Source organism: Eschscholzia californica, unplaced genomic scaffold (assembly GCF_041429995.1).
Source record: "Eschscholzia californica isolate CP2 unplaced genomic scaffold, dmEscCali1.0.p SCAF_4, whole genome shotgun sequence".
Lineage (NCBI taxonomy): Eukaryota > Viridiplantae > Streptophyta > Magnoliopsida > Ranunculales > Papaveraceae > Eschscholzia > Eschscholzia californica.
Genome location: NW_028238461.1, coordinates 315,701 through 336,697, shown reverse-complemented (window position 1 = coordinate 336,697; position 20,997 = coordinate 315,701). Strand labels below are relative to the sequence as shown.

The window sequence follows — 20,997 nt, the reverse complement described above, 5'->3', positions numbered from 1 at the left end:
GAACCTCATAATCTTACATACGTGGAAAACTTGACAAATTGAAATGGTAGTAACTTTGCATTCAAAAGAACTTTCTCAAAAGAAGAGATGGGATTCTTCCTTTTACTATCTCATTTCCCAAAATTTCATTCTAAAGCTTTAACTTGGCCATGATTTTCTTCATTTGAAACTTGATATTCAGAACTGAAAAACAATCCAAAATGGGGATGTCTAAATAGGTTCTAGCCTGTGATCTCATTCATTCAATAAGCAATCAAGAAATAATTCTGAATATGTAACTCAAAGTCTCAAACCACAAAGAAACTAATATAATTAATAGTATTGAATTCTAGTTTTCCTTCTTTCCTTTTTAACTTTTCACCACTTGTAAACTCATCATCATCATCATCATCGACTTCCTAATAGAACATTTACAGAACAACCCATGAAGGAAGCCCGATGAGAATGTCTTCTGTGTTTGAAAGATCGCCATTAGAACACAAGTAGTGGTGATTATAATATGGTTGAAGCCGCTGTATTTGAATTCATACAAGCCATGGATTTCTCGAGCTTTTTCTGCTAACACCGATTCTTCCCGCTCCCAAGAGTCAATTCTAAATCGTCGACAGCCATTTCATGAATCCTCTCTCCCTCCCATGCCTTTACTCTCCTCCCATTCTCGAACTCAAATTCGGGTCCTCCCATACCCATAGCATCCTGGGATGAGTTTTGTTGAAGAACAGGCTTCATGAGATTAAACGTAGGAGACGATGGAGCACCAGCATGAGGAACTGTTTGAAAACTAACCCATCGACCCGAATCAACAGTCGAAACATCTGATTCGTCACATTCAGGTATAGTCGCAGGAGTAAAATGGTGACGGCGAGTAGGACTAGATGGAGCTGAAGCAGCGAAAAGAGGATGACGGAACGAACCCATTGAACCATTTGAAAGAGCTTCCCAATCACGTTTTAGATTCGGAGTTCTCGAAGAAGACGTGGGAGATGAAATTGGAGGTGTTACTGGGGCACTGTTTGAGATTCTTAAAGGTGGAAGAGATGAAGGAACTGAAGCTAAGTTTCGAAGAAACGGAAGAAGATAAGATGAAGGATTTGAATCGAATCTAGATGGACTAGGGAAGGAAGATGAAGTTGGACTAGCATTATAAGATGGGATTGGACTTGGGTAAGCTGAAGATTGTGGACTAGGTTGGTAAGATGAACATGGGCTTATGTTTGTTGATGTTCTTCCAATCTCATTTTGTGGTAATGGTGGTTTGCTTCCCTGTCAAATTTAGTTGCAGAAACATTCATAATTAGCTCAAAACCCTAATTCCAAACTTACTAATTTTCAAGTTTTAAAACATGGGTTTTCCTTGAATTTCAGATTTCAGTTTTGGGTTTCTTTCAATTTGGTAAAATAGATAATCAAAGTCTCAAACAGGAGATATACATAGCTGGAACCCTAAAACCAGATCTCCTAATCTGTTATAACACAAATCTAATATTACATAAATCAGTATAGTATCAGATCTCTTAATAAATCTGGGTTTCATTCAAGAAATCAAAAAACCAAAGAAGAGGACATAAAGATTTTAGAGAGAGATGAAAAAAGCTACCTTGCGATAAGTAGTACCATCTTCTTCAACAATCCAACCAGCTTCAGCACAAAGGGCTTTTAAGACTTCATTATTATCACAGTGTTTGGGAAGTTTGTAGTTACCAAATGTTCTTAATCCTCCGTAGATCTTAGCAGCTATAGCTCTTCTTCTTCTTTCTCTTCTCTTGTTGTTTTCTCTCTCTTTCCAAGTTGGTAATCTCCCCGATGAACCACCGGAAGTCATTTTTTCTGTTGTTACCGCCACTGTTGAACTCTCTAATGAATGAATGATCTACTCTTCCTTCTTTCCTTCTTCAGAGAGACACCCACTCTCTCTCTCTCTCTAACTTTCTTTGTTTCTCTCTCTAGAAAGAAGAAAGAAGAGGAAGAAGAAGAAGAGAATCAATTGAAAAAAAAAACTCTAGAGTCTGTACTACTACTACTACTCTCTGGGTGAGGGGTAGACTGGTTGCGCGGAAAAAGGGGCTTTGGGCAGAAGACTACTACTACTACTACTCGCTCACGAGGAGGAGGAGTACGCGCTTTTATGGCTTTAAAGATTCCTTCTTGTTTAATACTAATGCATCATGACATTGGCCATGGACAATGGACCCTCTTATCCACATACCCATGGGATCCTTGGATTTGGACTCGTCTTTCTTTCATTTGGGACTATTCTCACACATCCTCTCACGTGTAATGTTCTTTAAGCCTTAGCCGTATTCATTTTTTTTCGTATGACTTTTAAACGAGTCTTCTGTGGTGCTGCCTCTGATACTATATTAAATTTGTTTTTTGCAGAAATGAAAGAAGAGAGTTTGAGATGACTCTAACAGCCAGTTGCCGATACTCCCTCGTCTTTAGAGGCAGAAACAAGGACAACAAAACTAGCACTTTTAACTGCACTACTAATCTCCGAGTATGAGTGTGGTATTGAGGGTGATGATATGACTGTAATAAATGCATGCTCAAAGGAGTTGAATGAGATACCGTGAAGAATAGGACCGATTGTAATGGATATCCAGTCGGATATTGCAATGTTTAAGAAGATTGAGTAATCTTATTGTCCATGTGAGGACAAAATGTTGCGTATATGTTAAGTAAAATTATCTAATTTAAATTTGAATCAAACTTTGGAGATCTATGACACTCATATTTGCATTGTAAGTTCCTTTAACGACAAATTTAGCAAACATTCATTATTGCTCTAGTAGCTAATAAAGCATACAAATGGCAAATTTCACACAAGAAAAATCTCAAAATCAATTTTTTTTCCCTTGCAAGTAAAAGTCAATTCACCATGAGTGAAAAGGACTTAAACATTATTTATGTTTCTATCTCGTTCCATACTAATTTTTCCTTTTAAGTAATTTAACATTTTTATACGACTTACTAGTGATGATTGGGCGCTTGTTAAGACCTAGGAGAGGGCTATAAGAAATAATGGTAGGAGGGGTCGTAATGGTCATTTACAGTTTTTTTTAATTAAGAAAGTGACTACAATAGTCATTACAATGACATTGCTACATCAAGGAGATGTGACAACCAACATAACCACATTGATACACGCGAACATAAATAAATGGGTGTTACAATAAAAAGAAAACATTACAGTTTCTGATCTGTTTTTAGCATTTTTCTTGTTGTTTATCGGAAGAGAGATCCCTCCTCCGAATTTTCTTTGTTTTTAGTTTGTTTTTTTACTTTTAGATCTATAATAAGAAAATTTTGTAATAGTCAAAGAGGAAGAAACAAGGGAGATGAAGACTTCATTAACAACAATTTTATTGTCGGGTGGTTTTGTTACGACACAAAGATGGTTCAGATGAAGATTCAAAGACGGTTTTGATGAGACCTCACTCTAAAAACGGATTTAGAGACGGTTCTGAAGCTTTCATAGTTGATCTTTTCATGGTTGTGATTCGTGGAGAGGAGAAGATGGACTTCGGATATGGTTCGTACATGAATATCACCGAAGATCTGGGTTAAAAGAATAATATCAAACGAAGGAAATTCACTAAGTAATCTCTTCATCGGATTGGTATTGATACTTGTATCATCTTACTACTTCTAATTTTCAATTTATTTGTGTAATATTATTCTATGTTGTCGACCTTTAGGGTCTTCAATTCTCGATCTTCATGATCTCTTTTGTCGATCTTTAGGGGTTTTTGAGTCTGTCTCTGATCAATTTCTCTCCTTTCATGAGACACATTACATTCGAAAATTCGATGAACTTATCTTATATAAGTCTCATGTAGTTCTCATAAGAATGACGACTGTCATCTTATATAAGTCTCATGTAGTTCTCATAAGGATAACAATTATCATCCATGTAACTTTGATTGTATCACTTATGAATGAAATAAGGTTTCACTTAGTTTCAAAAAATAAAAAGAAAACGTTACTAAAAGATAGTGGGGCCTACTAGGCCCATAAATGGACAAAGAAAAAGGACCTCCATGTGGGCGGTCCAGCACCCACTTTCCTTTTCCCACTAATCATGGCCCAACACAGTTTTGGTCGTCGTTGTCAGTCGGCTCCACACGTGCGACAATGAAACTAGACTTGGGACCACTTTCCTTTCTATCTAACGTGTCAATCCTTCGTCCAAGTAGTACTTCAATTAATTATCGGTCCCTCTAAGCATATCCCTGATAAATGATCAATTTTTGCTGTTAACAAAAGAATTGCCGAACAAGTTTTTAATCATACTAGCAATTTAATTGTAACCGTCCTCGGAGCTTAGTAGATCGTAGGGGTAGGAACCCTTCCGCCCGGGTTGTTCATGTGCCTAAACTCTCTGGGTCGGTCTCCGTTGGAAACTAAAATATTGCGTCCATTCAATTACTCGATCCGTTCTGATCAATATCCTAAATTTCTTTCACCATAACACGCTTGTAAGTTAGTAAATGATTACAAGACACTAGACCGATACAAAATTACAAACCATACAACATGAAAAGTTTGGAGTTCAACCAAAATGCGTATTCTACACGGTTCATATGTAATAGAGGAACTCAACGAGTTGATGATTGAAATACGTAGAAAAGATGAAGTTACAGTTTTACAAGTTGAGATTGATACTTTGAATAAGTTACAAATGAAATAAACCTCTACCAGATTAGAGAGGGAAAATTACATATATAAGAGCAAGATAGAAAGGCTAATGCAGAGTAGAATGCTTTCGAAAATGAGAGAGAAAGAAAATGACGAACGAGGCAGTATTCTTGATAATGATGTATGCGTAGGCAGTCAAGAAATTTCTAAAAGAGATGTTAAGAAACCTTAGAGTTTTATAATCCAACGATTAGGAATATTTTGGAATGGTCCTTATATAGACGGTTGGATAATGCCCTAAAAGTAACGGTCATGTCTATCTATTAGCAGTAACGGTGGGGTCGGTCCGTCCAGTTGGACATTTCTATCGGGTTAAACCAGACGGTTATCCGATGATGGGGCTCTAACCCCTTCTCACCTGTTAATTTTACCCTCCTAACGAACTGGGTATGTTCGTGACGAGTATCAAGTACCCCCGATCCACCTCATACTCAGTGTGTACCCCCGAAGATATCTACGGATGTCTTCGAAAATCGAAAAATATATATCTGAAATATTAATTAATTTTTTTTATTTCATGTGGTAAGACAATGATAATAGTAAAGTAATAGACATCAACTAAATGTCTATCAATGTCCACAGATATTCACGGATGTCTACGAAAGTCGAAAATATATTCTTCGAAATAGTAGTACAAATATATTGTTTCAAATGATTAGACAATAATGATAATATTAAAATAATAAATGCCCACCAATTGTCTATCCATGTCCTCGAATATCCACATATGTCAAAAAAAAATCGAAAAATATATTCTTGAAATATGAGTACAAATATATTATTTCATATGGTTAGACTAATATCTACACATTTTGTCTTTGGATTGAATATGTTGAAATGTCCCCAAGACATTTTGTCCATGAACCAAATGTCTTGAAATGTCTCCAAGACTTTTTGTCTATGAATCAAATGTCTTGAAATGTCCATAAAGACATTTTGTTTACGAACAAATGTCCCGAAATGTCTTAAAATGTCTAAGGAACATTTTGTCTTTGAGTGTCCCCCAATGTCCTGATCCACTACCACCCCCTAAGGATTCTCTCACTTAAGACAGACATATACCGCATTTAAATTTCTTTTGATTTTTCTATTCTTGATTCCTCTATAGAGCGGCTTTTCGTAAGAAAAAGTTGATACTCTTTCACACTAATGTAACTAGAAAACGTAACATGCGAAAGTGAAAAAATGAATATGCCACCTGGGGTGGAGTCACTAGTGGGCTCTGTCGGACTGCAGTCCGGGTGAGATTATGATAATAAAGGTAAGTGGTAGATTTGTTCAGATGAAGATCTTTAGCCTAGTGGTAAAAGTTGTGAAAAAATTAGCTTGAAACCTGGTGGTCACGAGTTCGAGCCCAACCATATTATTTCCTGACTCCGCCTCTGTATGCCACCTAAACTATCAGTTGTACTCACCCAAGATTTTCAGACCATGTAAACACCCTTTAAACTAAGGGTGAATTATGTGTTGACTCTTAATTTATGATCAACTCATAGTTTTAGTCTCGATAAGCATCTGGCAGTTCGATTTGTTTTCAATGAGCAGGAAAATTATAACTTTTCCGAAAATACCATTAGAGGCTAAAATATAATTTTTTTAAAACATCTATTTCCACCTTATCTCTCATTCTCTACCCTATTTGATCACTTTTCACCACCACTTCATCTCTCCGGCTCTCCCTCTCGCCACCTCATCCTCCTTATCCGACAAAAGGTCGCCAACCAACGATGTTCAATCCCAGTTTTTTTTATTCTCTCTATTCTTATTCTTTTTTCTCTTCTCTTCTTTAGTCCCACCCTCTATGGAGGTTCCTCTTTGTCAGAACCTGGTCTGGGTGTAGGGTTTTCAACCCTAGAAGAGAGATTTCTCTTATGCATTTAGTGTTTTAAACCCTAGATTCACTTTGATATCCAGGTGAAACCCAAATGTGAGGAAAGAGAAGAAGAATAGGAGAGAGAAAAAACAAGATTTTCTTTTAGTTCAGGGTCGTCGGTCGCGACCTTCTACCTGAGAACTAAGAAGGGTGAAGTAGCGAAAGGGGAAGTGGAAGAGATAAGGGAAGATGATGTGGAATTAATGCTTATAAAACTTTTTAGGATTAAATCCATTTTGTTTCCTAAAGATATTTATGAATAAATAAAAAAAAAAAAATAGGCTTCTGGCGGCCAAAACTAACTGTCGGACATAACATGATCTAAACGGCAGGTTGATCACAAATTAGAGATCAAAGGCGAATTAACCCTTAAGGCTAAGTTGAAGTGGAACCCATGGGGAAAGAGGAGGACCTCTTTGGGAAAAGAGCAAAAATTAATGGGGGAGGTTATGTGTTGTTGTAGAAATATGGGGAAAAGGCAAGGGAGCGGCTAAAAGCACCCGTTAAAAATGATGTTAGCCTCCCATGGTGGAGATTGATCAAGATCAATCTCTTTTGATCACAAACATCTGTTGGCACCCGTTGAAATTGTTGTACATAAATTGATCCATCCGAAAATTTAAGCAAAGGTTCGGACCTGGGCCAGTCCGAGGGATTTCGGACTGGTCAGACCGTGATTTTCGCGTGAGTATTTTTATTAGTGTTTATTTATCAAGATTATTTCTCTCTCTAAAGCCTCATCATAGATCATTTGAAATCAAAATTCTTCCCATAATGGTTGTACTCTCTTATTTTCTCTAAAATAAAGTTCTTTATCTCTTTAATTCTCCATCTTGGTATCTTTTATTGATGATGACAAGATTAGAAACAAGATTTTTCTTCATGATAAAGTGTTGATCATGATTCGGAGAAGGAGAAGAGATGAAGAAGAAGGAGAAGAACAAGAGAGTAAAAAAAGAAAGGGTTATTTCCCAAATAGCCCCAACTTTGTGACCGGCTTCCTGCCTAGCCCCCTACTTTATCAAAAATATCCAGATGGTACCCTTTTTCAGTTACCGTTATAACACCATTAACTAGTCATCACCTCTCTCTCATCCAACTCATCGCCCCTCTCTGCCACCTCACATTCTTGCCACCTCAGCGTCTTCACGGGCGAAGATCGGCGGCCGGACAATTTTCCGACCGACGACCTTCAACATAAAAAAAATTGTTTATTTTTCCTTTCTCTCTCTAATTTTTTTTTTTTTTAAATCTCTCCTCTCTCTCTACAAACTCTGGCGAAGGGAAACCCCTTCGCCGGAGGTGGGTCTGTTCGTTGAACATACCTCCTGCTGTTCACGATTAGATCTGTTCGTGAACAGACCCTCCGGCGAAGGGGTTTCCCTTCGCCGGAGTTTTTAGAAAGAAAGAGAGAGGAGAGATAAATAATTATTATTTATTTATTTTTATGTTGAAGGTCGCCGGCCGAAAAATTGGCCAGCCGGCGACCTTCGCCGGTGAAGACGATGAGGTGGCGAGAATGTGAGGTGTCAGAGAGAGGAGATGAGTTGGATGAGAGAGAAGTGATGACTAATTAACGGTGTTATAACGGTAACTGAAAAGGGGGCGGCTACTTGAGTGTTTTTGATAAAGTAAGGGGATAGGCAGGAAGACGGTCACAAAGTTGGGGGCCATTTGGGAAATAACCCAAAAGGATAAGGGAGTTGGGCGGGTGCCTCCTTAGTAGGCACTCAGTCCATATCGAGTGCCTATAGAGGCTGGGAGGGGGGCTAATAAAACTTTTAGCCAGTGCTAATAGTAGCTGCCAAAAGGCAAGTCGGTGAGTCACACGTGTGAAATGTGCACGGGCTTGAAAGGCGTGGTTGTAGCGGGACCCACCTCTGTTTCTCGCTCATCTATCTTTTAGTTAGAACAATCACGTGGTTGGTGGCTGTTATTCTATTTTTATTTACTAGTTTAATAATTGACCATTAATCTGCAATATATTACAATTATACCATCCTAAGTGAACACTACATCCCGTGTCAAAAGGTGGGGTGCCTTGCGGAAAAAAAATTCGGGAGGAAAAAGTTGAAAACCCAAAAACACCCTTCAAGTCACCGGTATAGAATCGTCGGAGATGGCCAGCGACGTCTTTCTCTCTCCCCCTCCCTCCCTCCCTCCCTCCCTCTCTCTCTTCTTCCCCTCCTTGGAGAGAGAATGAGAGAGAAGATAAGAGGAGATAGGAAAAGAACAGAGAGTGAAAAGAGCCAACCGAATTTAGTGATGGTGATAGTCGACACTAATGGTGAAGATCGCTGGAAAATAGTTAAGGTGATGTCTGGAGGGAAAAAAAATGTTTTCACCCAAAACTTTTTGCCGGAAACATTTCTTATTTCCAACACTGACCATGTCAAAATTTTAGGGTCATTTTGCATCCAACACATGTCATGATGTCAACCTTGGTTAAAGTGGTTGAAAGTGTTGGCATAAAATCGAAAATTCTGAAATTTCTAAGTTCGATGTCAAAGGAGGCGGAAAACATGGTTATTGAATTTGGGTTATTAAATGTATAAATAATAATATGTTTTCTCAGACTTTAGACTTTATGTTGTTGAGTTTTAGGACCCCTTTAATTATCGAGTTAACTTAGGCGGATATCGTGTTTGTCATAGATCGTACTGGATCTTTCAAAGAAAAAAAAAAACACATTTCATGATATAAGTTGGCAGTTAGATTATGAACCTATAAACAAAATATTTGGCAGACATTTTCGTGGATAGTTGTGATAGAGGAATATAAAACTATTGGTCTTAGACTTCTGAATTAGCAGGAGAAAGGGAAGGTGGAGAGAGATTAAGACTTCTTTAACCACCTACAAGGCTACAAGTGTGATTTAAGAAACTTAAATAAGTACAATTTTAGATTTTAAAATTTTCATGTCAAATGAAATCCCAACAAGCAAAGGTAGTGGTGTACTTTTATATCATCTAAATACAAAATTAGAGAATATTACACCTTTCGTCACAATACATAATATAATGACACCCTTTCTAGTATACAAAATCACAGATAGATAAGTCACACGAGTATTCGAAAAACACTCCTCATTATACTCACCATATATATATATATATATATATATATTCGTTGTTATATAGATATTGGGCATTATTCTATTTTATATGTAAAAGTTAGAAACACCCACCAAGTTAGAGTATTGGTTCTTAACAACAAAAAAAAAAAGTTAAGAGTATTGGTACGTGTTGGGAACTTTCCATTCATGTGCATGAACTTATTTATAAGACTTTTAATGTTTGTCCAACTCATATTCATTTTCTATAGATCTAAGTGATGAATCCCTTGAACCTTGGGGTGACAATCTTGATCAAGAAATGTGGGAGTTTTGATGTATTGAGAAAGGTACAAGAGGCAAAATCACAATTGACTTAAGTTAGGTTAACATTAGAGAATGTTTATTTTTATATGACTCGTGAATTCAAACTTGTCTAGTGACAAGTGGAACACAAATCTCTCTCACTTTCTCTCGGCATTAATCAGATTCATTTTAATGTTTTTTTTAAGTGGGTGTAGTCTACAGCTTTCTTTTCCTCACAAGTGGTCTTGAGCCTAAGCAAGCTCTCTCCTCCCCCACATGTGTCAATGGTACTTCCTTACTTCCCATGGCGTGCCAAAAACAAGCTCTCGACTCCGCATAACTAATGTGGGACTAACCTCAACAACCTTTCCCTTAAGAACTAGACCTGAAAACTATCTTCCCCTCTACAATATCCGTCCTGGGAAACTTTTGTAAACCTAAATTCTAAGTTCCTTGAGTTGGTGTTTCCTACTGTCACGAACCTTTTCAGTGTTCAAGTTTCTAACCTGTAATTTCATTTACTGCATATCAGTTGAAGTAACAAAATGAACAAGAGATGACTAAAAGAAACATAATATGTAATACAACAAGCAATCCCCATATTATATATGTATTATCATAAAACAAGTCTCCCCCAAACCAAATTACACCTTCAACATACATCAGGCTGTGGCTTTCAGATTCTTGGTTTCCATGAGGAATTCATTAACTAATTCGGAACTAATAAACCACAGGAAAGTTCTGACTCCAACCCAATTTACAGAATCTGGACTTTTAAGCACTAAAAAAGTCATAGAATTGGTTCTCTTACCATGTCGGATAACGCTAGATGCAGCGAGCGAAGAATGTTTGTCCCACATATCCACCACTCATGGCCCTTCTAACATTTGATTCAAACATCTTTGGGTTGTCCCTCAATACTGCTGCTGCATCGTGATTGAGAGGATCCTCGTAATTGGGTTCCTGGACATGAACACAAGAGATGAAAAAGTCAGAGTCGCCGAATATAAGCCTTCTACAATATGAAACTATAGGGAACGAATCAAGCAGGATGAATATAAAAGATGAAGTCGAAAATAAGAAATACCGTGAAAAGGTGGAATAATCCATAAATGACAGTGTTTATGTTAAGTACGGGTTTCCAGTCTTCACGTAGAATGTTGAGGCAGACGTTTCCTTCCAAGTCGATATTGGGATGGTAAACCTGTTTGCTAGAAGTACCAATAAGGTTTACTGTACCAAATCGTTTATGAACTGTAAGAGAATGATAAGGAGAAAAGGTTACGATATCTACCTTTGTCTTGCACTTAACTTTTGGTGCCTCGTGTGGGTAGATGGAGGAGACTTGGAAAGTGAACAAGAAGATACCACCTCTATGACACACATAAACAAGAGTTTTCCACTAATTATGAAATTTCTACTGATGGTCGCAAAACCAGTTCAAATTGCAGAAAGATGGAAAAACGATTGCATGGACAAGTACTGAACCATATTAAATGGACCAACCCGAATTTGCAAGTATGAATGTGCCTATACTTACTGATAATATCCTTCATCAGGTCTAATGGTGACCTCAAAGTTCATTAGGTCATCCTTTCCATTAGGGAATGCTATGGAAGTTGTTTTTGGAAGGTTCAACTCACTGATATCTAAAAAGGCGCAAAAAGAGCAAAAAACAATATATAAGTATTCAACTGTGCAAGAAAATAAAATTACACATATAATAGCCTATGTTTAAGAAATGAAAATAGTTGCTTGATGTTAACTTAATTTTCATTTGATATAATGTGGTTCTCCGAATGAGAGGAATGAGATGGAATTCTTCAATAAAAATTTCTGTGATAGTTTATTGAGATGGAATGACAGAGAAAGTTAGATCTGAAAATTGAGAAAAAGTCTTAAGTAACAATTTTAATTGCACATATATCTACTGCTCGGTCATAGGGAAAGGTAAACAATCATCGAGCATAAGGTGTTTATTGGTAGTGTGTGTGAGAGAGAAGAGAGACCTTTATGAAGGCGCAACTCTCCTGCACTTTGCTTCTTCACGGGTGCCCTCCCATTTGCATTTTCAGCAATTTCTCTCTGCTTTTCCTTTACTTTGAATAGTCTAATCATTATCGCTGAAAAAATAAACCCATACAAGTAGCGAAGGAGATCAAGAGATATCAGAAACAAAAATATTACATAAACCACACTGTGTTAACTCCTATTTTGCTTTTGGAGTTAAAACTGCAAATCCTGATATATCTTTCTTTTCTGTGACAAATAACATCAATTGACTAGGAATAGTTACTAATCAAAGAAAATATGTAAATACATAAGCAAATAATTTTTTTTTATTTTAGAAAGGAGACAAGTTATACACTTCACATTTCTTAGCCTTTGTACTACAACCAGAGCGAAACTCACATACTTTTATTGCTATTTTGTAAAAGAAAGAAATTATATATTATTGTCTCAATCCCAAGAAGCAAAGATACTATGATGAAATATACTTATGACTAAGGCTCCGCTTGGTATTCGATGACTTTTGTCAAAGTTTAGTTTCAACGTCCCCAACTATGCCAAGATAAATTTTATTTAAGCGCCATCAGGTAAACCAATTCACAACTTTTTCAAGGGAGATGCTACATCCACTTAATTTATGGCTCAACTTGTGACCCAAAGATGATGTTGTACATTCTATACCTTCGATTTTTAATCATTAAGGTTTTCAAAAAGCAGTTGATGGAAGTATATGATCTGGAAAATGCCACATCAGTTTGTCATCATATTGAATCACTAGTCGTACATGCACCATTTCCCTTTCTTTTAAGTTAACCAACTCACAATGAGCTCATTTGAATTTGGTAAAAGTTCAAATAACAAACCAAAAGACCAAACTGTCAAACCGTAACTTAAATAACAAATAGTACTAACATAATTTCATGAAAAACTGATCGAAGTCTAAGGATCTAACAGTAAAATACCATAAGGATCACAAGAACACATATTCTCAAATCTAATCACTTATAAGACTTCACAACAACTTAAAATCAGCTAAATACAACAAAAGTAACATTTTGATTCATCAAAGTATAGAGACCAATTTGCACATGCATATGGCAAGTATAAGAACAAGATATCATGGAAAGCTATGAGACTACCAAAAATTAAGATTGAATAACCACTACTCATAAAGTTGTATAGGAAATAACAAGATCAAGACTTTTAAATTCCTATTCAATTCATCAAGGACATACGAGATTAACTTCGACATACATAAGTACATGAAGAAAACATCATGGAAAATTATGTGGTTATTTTAGATGATAATTAAACAAAGAAACCCTTCAATTTTTATGTAATTTTTGTTGATCAAACAGTCTAGATGGTGATCAGCACCATAGAAATACAATCAAATCATCCCCCAAAAAACAACACTTGATTCATCACATATAAGTGAAATTTAGGTCATATGATCTAAAACAAATCTCAGTAATAACCCTAATTTCAAACTACCTCAGATAAGCACAGAAATTAGAAACATCACAAAAAAAAAACCCTTAATGAAATCAAACAGAAACATCAAATCGGATGATAATTTTACCTAAAACAGGAAAGAAAGGAACGATCTTGTGAGGATCGGATAGTATATTACTTACAAACTGTAATTTGGGTAAAACAAAAACTAGGGTTTGATGAAGACTAACCTGTTAAGAGGAAAAGCAGTAGGAAAGGGGATTACTTCAAACTCAATGAAACACAAAAGAAATACTGGAATTTTATACTCTTAAAAATACCTCCTTTTTTCTCAAGAATTTTTTTCATTTCTATATTTGTATTTATTTATTTATTTTGATTTAATTTTTTCTTAGCTTTTTATATTTAATGACTTGCCTAATATTTGATGACTTGTCATACATTCTATCCATTCTGTATCCAATTTTTTTTGTGAACTAATTTCTCTCTCTAAAGGTAACTTTCGATCAAAGTCTGTTCATAGTTTTTTTGCCTAATTCTCGGAGGATCCAGCGAGTCTTTCGAGCAAGATGACTCTCTTTTCCGTCTTTTGTTTGATATGGGTCTTGTTTCTCTATCTTTCTCTCCAATCAAAGTTTACGGACGCAGATCCGACAAGAGTCTCGAGCGAGGTGATTTTATCAGTTCACATATCTTCCCTTTGTTGTGGCTATGTGTGTTATGGGGGTAATTGTGGTGAGTATGTGGTGGAGTGTAGGGGTTTGGGGTTGTTACTACTTGGTGGTAATGGTGGTATGTGATTGTATTTTGTGGTTATGGTGGTCTGGTGGTGATTGTGTGGAAAGGGCGGTGGGGGTCATCCAGTTTATGGTGGTGTCCATGGTTTGGTGGTACTGGTGGTGGGTTTTTGTGGTAATGGTGGTGGGGGTTTGTGGGGGTGATTTTGTGGTAATGGTGGTGGTGGTTTGTGGTGGCGATGGTGAGACGTAAAAGATCTTTCTACAACACAAGGAGATAGGAATAGAAGACGGATTCGTGCAAAGAAATAGGATTGGAAACATTTGATTCGTTTTTTATTAGTATTACTGTAATAATTTTGTCGACCCTTAGGGTCTTTTCATTCTCAATCTTTAGGATCTTTTGTCGGTCTTTACTGTCTTTTCTTTGAGTCAGTGTCGAGTCAATTTATGTCCCTTCATGAGGCACTTTACATTCGAAAGTTCTATGAACTTTTGTTATGTAACTCTCATGAGGTTGAGCAGAGAAATAACAATTATCTACCTTGTATGTTCGTGATGTTTATCTGAATGAAAGTATGGTTTTACTCAAAAATTCTTTTACCTTTTATTTTGGTTGAGATGTGCAAAAATGATATCTTTCATTTAGTGACATTTTGGTTGAGTTGAGATGTGCAAAAATGATAGTATCTTACACATTTTTCTTTTTTCTTTTTTTTTTTTTTTTTTTGTTGAAGAGATAGTATCTTACACTTAGGGACAGTTCAGTCGTATTAATCCAAGATGACTAGAATAATTGCTTTAATTTTTCTTTCTATTGGATTCTTATAAAATTCTATTTTCTTTTTCTCCTGTGTATTTAAATTGAGATTCGCTAACTTTCTATTCCTCTTAAAGATATGGCAAAAGGTCTACCACCCTTTTTTTTTATGAGATTGGTCTACCACCCTTCATATGTTATAAAAAGGAAAATGCATAAAGTTGGTGCATGAGATAAGATGTTTATGGCCGAAGCGGACCACATATATTTGATATTTGATATGGACCGAAGATTTAAAGAAATATGTACATTATCAAATTACATAGCATCTAAACTATAGAAATAAAATAAGAAGAGAATTCGAATAATAATTTCTAGTTGAAGAGAGAATATACACATACATTACAATAAAAAGTTTTAAGATCACAAACAACAATTCACAAATGATATTTACAAATTATTTTTCTTCTTGGTACACCATTTATTAAAGTAATTAAATATCATCCATTTCATCTTCACTAAGCTTGAAGCTATAAGACTCATCTTCTTCATCACTAGCTTCATCTTCGTCTTCGTCTTCATCTTCTTCGGAACCTTGCGTTTCATCTGCTTTTGCATATTTCAAGCAATGTTCTGTTTTCAAGTATAAATTCAAATCGAAAATCATATACCAATTTTGTATATATTACTCATACATACGTGCTTAAATTTTTCGTTTTACCTTTGACCTTCTGCTCATATACTTGACGATCTCGCATCATTAAAGCTGCAGCTTCACCATTCAAGGGGTCTGAGGGGTTTGGGTAAAGCAATAGCTGAGGAAGAAACGATTCGAATATGTTCACAAGATCTGCAAAAACAAATGAAGTAAAACTTCATTGAAGCTCTTGTTTCAAGCTCAAGATTGATGAGGAAAATTGAAGTAACTATAGAAATGAATGGGCGAAAGAACTTAACCGAACATTGGGCTCCATGTTTGGTTGATGACGTCTAAGCAAACCGAACCAGAACTGTGCGAAGAATAAGATGAGAGAAATAATCAAGAAAGAAAAGCATTGACTAATGCAGAAGAAGAGAAACAAATAAGAGAACTGACATCTCGTCGATGTTGGGGTGGTAGATGCGAGTGACGAAGCCAATGGAAGGAGATTTGTACGGGTAAGCATCGGGCAGCTCCACTCTCACTTTCCATACTCCTCCGGTATATAAACCTGTTTCGAATTATTAAACCACCTTTGTGTTTTTATTTGTATTTAAACAAACCGAGCTAACTTATACGGACTAAAGTAAACATGAGACTCTAAATTTAAACAACAAAGTCAAAATCTCAACGGTGTTCAGAAAATTCGAACTAGTAACTTGTGAAGTTCAAAAAAAAAATCTCGATCAGCTAAGTTACCTCTCAAAGTTGTTTTAACTTCGGAAATTGACCTGATTTTCTTTCTTCATACACATAGCATCTTTAACTGTCGCATATCTAACTTCGTATATTGTCAGGTTTATTGGATAATAAATAAATTCCGTAGAAGTACCTTAAGAATTACACGAGTTGATACCTCAAATTACAAAAGTCGGCACAACGATCTCATATTATTGGGCTACTACTAGTTGGACCAAAGATCTCATATATTAGGCTCTTACGAATTTACGATTCTCATTTACCATAGGTTATATATAATGGATCAATCTAGCACAAAATTCTAAATGATTAGGACTTAGAAGGTCATATTTATCCAACGTGGTTCCGACGTTCCGTTTAGATCGACCAAAAGTGAGGTGTATCTCGTATATGGTGGTGTCCACATTGGACTTATGTGCAGTCTTGTGGTTAAGTGTCACGGACAGTATTTCTCAAATTAGTAAGAAGTATCCAATCAAATGAGTGTTTAAGGAGACCCTAATTGAAATTAAATAACCGAAATTTAGCATCTAAGTAGAAATTTTAATCTCTAAGTGCAAGTTAGAGAAGAGAAATGATTGAGAGAGAGAGAGAGAGTGAGGACTTACTGTCTGGAGGACCATTGAGGAAAACAAAAATTTGGCTGACAGAATCATCAACTGTTTCCACCTTATAATCAGTCATCATCCTACAATTACATTTTTAAATTTCACAAACTTATAACTAAAAAAGTTATTAGATCAAATTGGTGTTAGTCCCACATTGGTTGTGAGAGAGGATAGTGGGGGTCACTTTATAAGTTTGCTAGAGAAAATTTGATTTTTCAGGCTAGCTTTTGGGATGAGATAAACCCAAATCCATTTGGGATAAAGGCCCATAGACCACACATTCAAATAGAGACTGATAAAAGCCCATGGACCACTATACAAATTGGAACTTATAAGTTTGCTAGAGAAAGTCTCACATTTTAGGAGAAGAGAAATGCCCAAGGCCAGCTGGGGAAAGACTCATGGACCACACATACAAATAGGGACAAATAAGGCCCAAGACGGTTTTTAAGACAAATAAGGCCCATGGACCATGAATCATAAGTAGCATAATCAACAAGTAACTCCATCTAGTTTTGCAAATCTCAAGAAAGCAATAACACAAAATTACTTGAAGGAGATGAATTTCTTCTATACTGAAGTGTTTTAATGATCAAAATAGAAAGAGAAAGAAAATTACAATTTCATGACATCCATATCTCTTCTTTTGCTTGGTGAAGACATTTTTCTACTTTAAATTCTCTGCAAAAAAGAAAAAGAACCAAGTAGTTGAAATTTGAGAAGAAGAATTTTCAAGTTTTATAAATTTTAAACAACTAATTGGAAGAGATTAATAAGAGTTGGGTATTTTTCGATTTTACCTCTGAAACTCTGGAAATTGTAGATCAGGTTGGAGAAGAAATTCTAGTGAGAAAAGAAAGAAAGAAAGAAAGAAAGAAATATGGATATAATGGGGGAATGAATGATGAAATGTTTGAGCGGTTAGGTTCATTTTCAGCTCAAGAAGTAAAGTATTAGAGAAAAGTCAAATTACTAAAATACCCTCTCCCACTATTTCAATTTCCAAAATGCAATTTGCGAATTTAATGTGCAACAATCATTGTGAAAAATCCCATGTAATGGAAAATGTTGTCATACTTAGAAAAGAAAAGTAGTAAGGGTCTTGCTCTCAGGTAAGCCTGTCAATGCATATCTGAATATTCGACATTCAATCCACATCCATATTCGAATTTCAAAAAAAATATCTCAAATTTCGGATACAAATTCATATATTCCTTGCCGGACATCTGCTTATTGGATATCGGATACAGATACACTCATATTCGATCCGATAAATATCCGTATCCGATAAGTAATATAAAAAAATTAATAAAAATTTAAATTTATTCATAACAACGTATAAATTGTGTGGTTGAGATTTATTGTTTAGATCTAATGGTTAAAAATTTAAAGAACAAATTTGAAATTTTGTTAAAGTTTTGGATATCGGATATTATCCGATATTTGTTAATATTATCGGATTCAAATTCAGATATTGATTTCTAATATCCGTCGGATAATTATCAGATTCGGGTATTCGGATAGCTTATCGGATAAGGATATGCCTATATCCGATCCGATAAGCTACCGTTTACAGGCCTACACTCAGGGTAGCCCATTTATATCGAAAATTCACATGTCACAAGTTCGATATGCTCCCGACTTAATAGTCAAGGGGGTAGACGATAGTTTGTAGGAATTTTAAGACAGTTCATGACAGTTGTATGCATATTTCATTCCAACGATATATCTAAGTAACACAATGTATGATGTATAACTGTATATTTTACTTCTGTATCAAAAAATGTTTTGAAACTATAGGTTCGAGAGTAATAGACAATGGTATTAAGACAATAAATCATACATGGTCTCAAAACATCGAAAAACTAGTGTTAGTGTAATATACATAAATATAAAAATTACTTTACATTTCAATAATACAAATCTGAAGAATATTCACCCCACAAGTTCGTAAAGATAGAATTTGGTAAAATGTGAGAACTATTCTTTCCAACAATATTATAATGTATTTTTTAAGTGATATAATGTATCTTCAAAAAAAAAGTGATATAATGTATTTTTTTTTTTTTTTTGAAAGATATAATGTATTTCTTCAACAAAAAAAAGTGATATAATGTATTTTAAATTTTGAAGACTTTTCATTAGACTAAATCTATTGGAAGACTTTTAGATTTTAAATTCGAAAATGCACTAGTCTTCATTATTTTATTTAAATTTAAAACGATTCAATAAGATTTAAAATTTTCAATATTTAAATTGATAAAGAAGAATGTAACTTTTAACCAAGTCGACAAATCTGAATCCAATAATTGTTCTCCACCAAAAGGATTACAAGAGATATTAGATGATTACCTTAACGTCTCAACAAGTATGATCCAAGTTAAAAAAAAAGGGTTAATTCCGTTTTGGCCCCCGATTTGTGACCAACTGGCCGTTTTGGTCCCCATAAGTGTCCGGCAGTTCGTTTTAGCCCCAAGGGCTAAATTTTTGACGAAATTATCATCGGGGGCCAAAACAGAATTATTTGTGAAAAAGGTTAAAAACAAAAGAAAAACCACATCACACCTTTCTTTATCATCCACCTCATCTTATCACTCCTCCACCACACCACCTCCTCTCCACCTCACCCTTCTTCTCCGGCTGAATGTTGCCGGCCGGAATAAAAAATTCCGGCCGGCCACTTTATTAAAAAAAAAATTCTCTCTCTTCTTCTTCCTTTCTCTCTCTTCTTCCTCCTTTCTCTCTCTCCTCTTTTCCCCTCATCTTCTCTCTCTCCATCCTCTCTCTCTCCATCCTCTCTTTATATCTCCCTATTCCGGCGAAGGTTTACCTTCGCCAGAAATTTCTGGATCTGGGGTTTGAAACCCCAGATCCAGATCCTCTTCGTCTGGGATTCCAGACGAAGAGGAGTCTCTTCGTCTGGGATTCTAGACGAAGAAACTCCTCTTCGTCTGGAATCCCAGACGAAGGGGATCTGGGGAAACCCCAGATCCAGAATTTTCCGGCGAAGGTAATCCTTCGCCGGAATAGAGAGAGATAAAGAGAGGAGAGAGAGAAAGAAGGAAGAAGAGAGAGGAAGGAAGAAGAAGAGAGAGAAAGGAGGAAGAAGAGAGAGGAAGAAGAAGAGAGAGAATTTTTTTTTTTTTTTTTAATAAAGTGGCCGGCCGGAATTTTTTATTCCGGCCGGCAACATCCCGCCGGAGAAGAAGGGTGAGGTGAAGAGGAGGTGGTGTGGTGGAGGAGAGATTAGATGAGGTGGACAAACAAAAAGAAAAAAATAAAAATTACAGAAATGCCACCGGGGTAGAATTGGGAGGTTGGATAAAATTTGGGGCCAAATAAGAAATTTTTGGGGTCAAAACGAACTGCCGGTTACTTATGGGGGCCAAAACGACCAGTTGGTCACAAATCGGAAGCCAAAACGGAATTAACCCAAAAAAAAAAAGCAAGTATGATCCAAGATGTGGTCATTACTGTGATGAGTTAAAAAGGGTATATAGGTCAAATTGTAAGAGAATGATTGAATGAGATGAAGTATGTAAACAAATCATTGAATGAAAAATATACAGTACTTAAATAAAGTTTTGAGAGTTGGGCACATGGCAAGTCCAAAGCCCTAATGGGATTAATTTACTATTCCCAAAGTGTCCTTTTGGAAAACTATCACGCAATCACTACATTATTTTACAAAGTTCTTTAATTAGAAAATGTGCATAGAATATTAAAATGGGTCCATTTTAAGATACCCCTTACTTATGGCCTTATCCAAATAGAGTTCCCACAGCCACACGTCATGTCACTAGCCACAGCCCACAGATAGCCGAATTGACTTTATCTGTGGCTTGGACCGGCCCATTAAGCAAATAGGACCTTGTTTACAGGATTGCCCCAGCTGGAATCATCAACTTGTTGGTTACTATAGGAAAATCAATCTAGATAGATAAATAGTTGTTTATTGGATCCACCACATTCATATTTCACATTTGAATGAAAAACAAAAAACTCGCCGCTGCCGGGGATCGAACCCTGGGTCACCCGCGTGACAGGCGGGAATACTTACCACTATACTACAACGACTTCGTTGTTTAAGGTCCTATCT

General features: G+C 36.0%; 3 protein-coding genes and 1 non-coding gene across 5 annotated transcripts; all 4 read right to left on the bottom strand.

The window, feature by feature from the left end:
• Positions 1-207: 207 nt before the first annotated feature.
• LOC147541157 (protein BZR1 homolog 1-like) lies at positions 208-2,386 on the bottom strand. Its single transcript, XM_086633397.1, has 2 exons — positions 1,598-2,386; positions 208-1,263 (listed from the first exon to the last, which is right to left on the bottom strand). The coding sequence occupies exons 1-2, from the start codon at positions 1,820-1,822 to the stop codon at positions 559-561; spliced, it is 930 nt and encodes a 309-aa protein (XP_086489523.1). The 5' UTR covers positions 1,823-2,386; the 3' UTR covers positions 208-558.
• Positions 2,387-10,508: 8,122 nt separating this feature from the next.
• LOC147541156 (NEDD8-conjugating enzyme Ubc12) lies at positions 10,509-13,868 on the bottom strand. Of its 2 annotated transcripts, none has more exons than XM_086633395.1 (6): positions 13,625-13,868; positions 11,939-12,052; positions 11,470-11,578; positions 11,224-11,302; positions 11,017-11,133; positions 10,509-10,892 (listed from the first exon to the last, which is right to left on the bottom strand). In XM_086633395.1, the coding sequence occupies exons 2-6, from the start codon at positions 12,045-12,047 to the stop codon at positions 10,755-10,757; spliced, it is 552 nt and encodes a 183-aa protein (XP_086489521.1). In that variant the 5' UTR covers positions 12,048-12,052; positions 13,625-13,868; the 3' UTR covers positions 10,509-10,754. The 2 variants fall into 2 exon arrangements, with proteins under 2 accessions (XP_086489521.1, XP_086489522.1); XM_086633396.1 differs by lacking the exon at positions 13,625-13,868 and adding an exon at positions 13,522-13,599.
• Positions 13,869-15,250: 1,382 nt separating this feature from the next.
• Positions 15,251-17,895, bottom strand: LOC147541155 (ubiquitin-conjugating enzyme E2 4-like). Its single transcript, XM_086636334.1, has 7 exons — positions 17,699-17,895; positions 17,518-17,579; positions 16,899-16,978; positions 15,988-16,102; positions 15,849-15,901; positions 15,613-15,741; positions 15,251-15,524 (listed from the first exon to the last, which is right to left on the bottom strand). Exons 2-7 carry the CDS (start codon positions 17,559-17,561, stop codon positions 15,385-15,387), a joined length of 561 nt encoding a protein of 186 aa, XP_086492460.1. The 5' UTR covers positions 17,562-17,579; positions 17,699-17,895; the 3' UTR covers positions 15,251-15,384.
• Positions 17,896-20,902: 3,007 nt separating this feature from the next.
• Positions 20,903-20,975, bottom strand: TRNAD-GUC (transfer RNA aspartic acid (anticodon GUC)). The gene has a single exon. It is a non-coding gene; the product is annotated as a tRNA-Asp (tRNA).
• Between the last annotated feature and the right edge of the window lie 22 nt (positions 20,976-20,997).

Excerpts from the sequence above, each read along its gene's own strand:
- LOC147541157 (XM_086633397.1), bottom strand. The coding sequence starts at position 1,822 with ATGACTTCCGGTGGTTCATCGGGGAGATTACCAACTTGGAAAGAGAGA. Across the intron at positions 1,264-1,597 it reads ATGGTACTACTTATCGCAAG|GGAAGCAAACCACCATTACC; the intron begins GTAGCTTTTTTC and ends TAAATTTGACAG.
- LOC147541156 (XM_086633395.1), bottom strand. The coding sequence starts at position 12,047 with ATGATTAGACTATTCAAAGTAAAGGAAAAGCAGAGAGAAATTGCTGAA. Across the intron at positions 11,303-11,469 it reads CCTGATGAAGGATATTATCA|AGGTGGTATCTTCTTGTTCA; the intron begins GTAAGTATAGGC and ends TGTGTGTCATAG. Across the intron at positions 10,893-11,016 it reads GATTATTCCACCTTTTCACG|GAACCCAATTACGAGGATCC; the intron begins GTATTTCTTATT and ends GTTCATGTCCAG.
- LOC147541155 (XM_086636334.1), bottom strand. The coding sequence starts at position 17,561 with ATGTCTTCACCAAGCAAAAGAAGAGATATGGATGTCATGAAATT. Across the intron at positions 16,979-17,517 it reads GATATGGATGTCATGAAATT|GATGATGACTGATTATAAGG; the intron begins GTAATTTTCTTT and ends ATGTAATTGTAG. Across the intron at positions 15,742-15,848 it reads AACATGGAGCCCAATGTTCG|ATCTTGTGAACATATTCGAA; the intron begins GTTAAGTTCTTT and ends TTGTTTTTGCAG.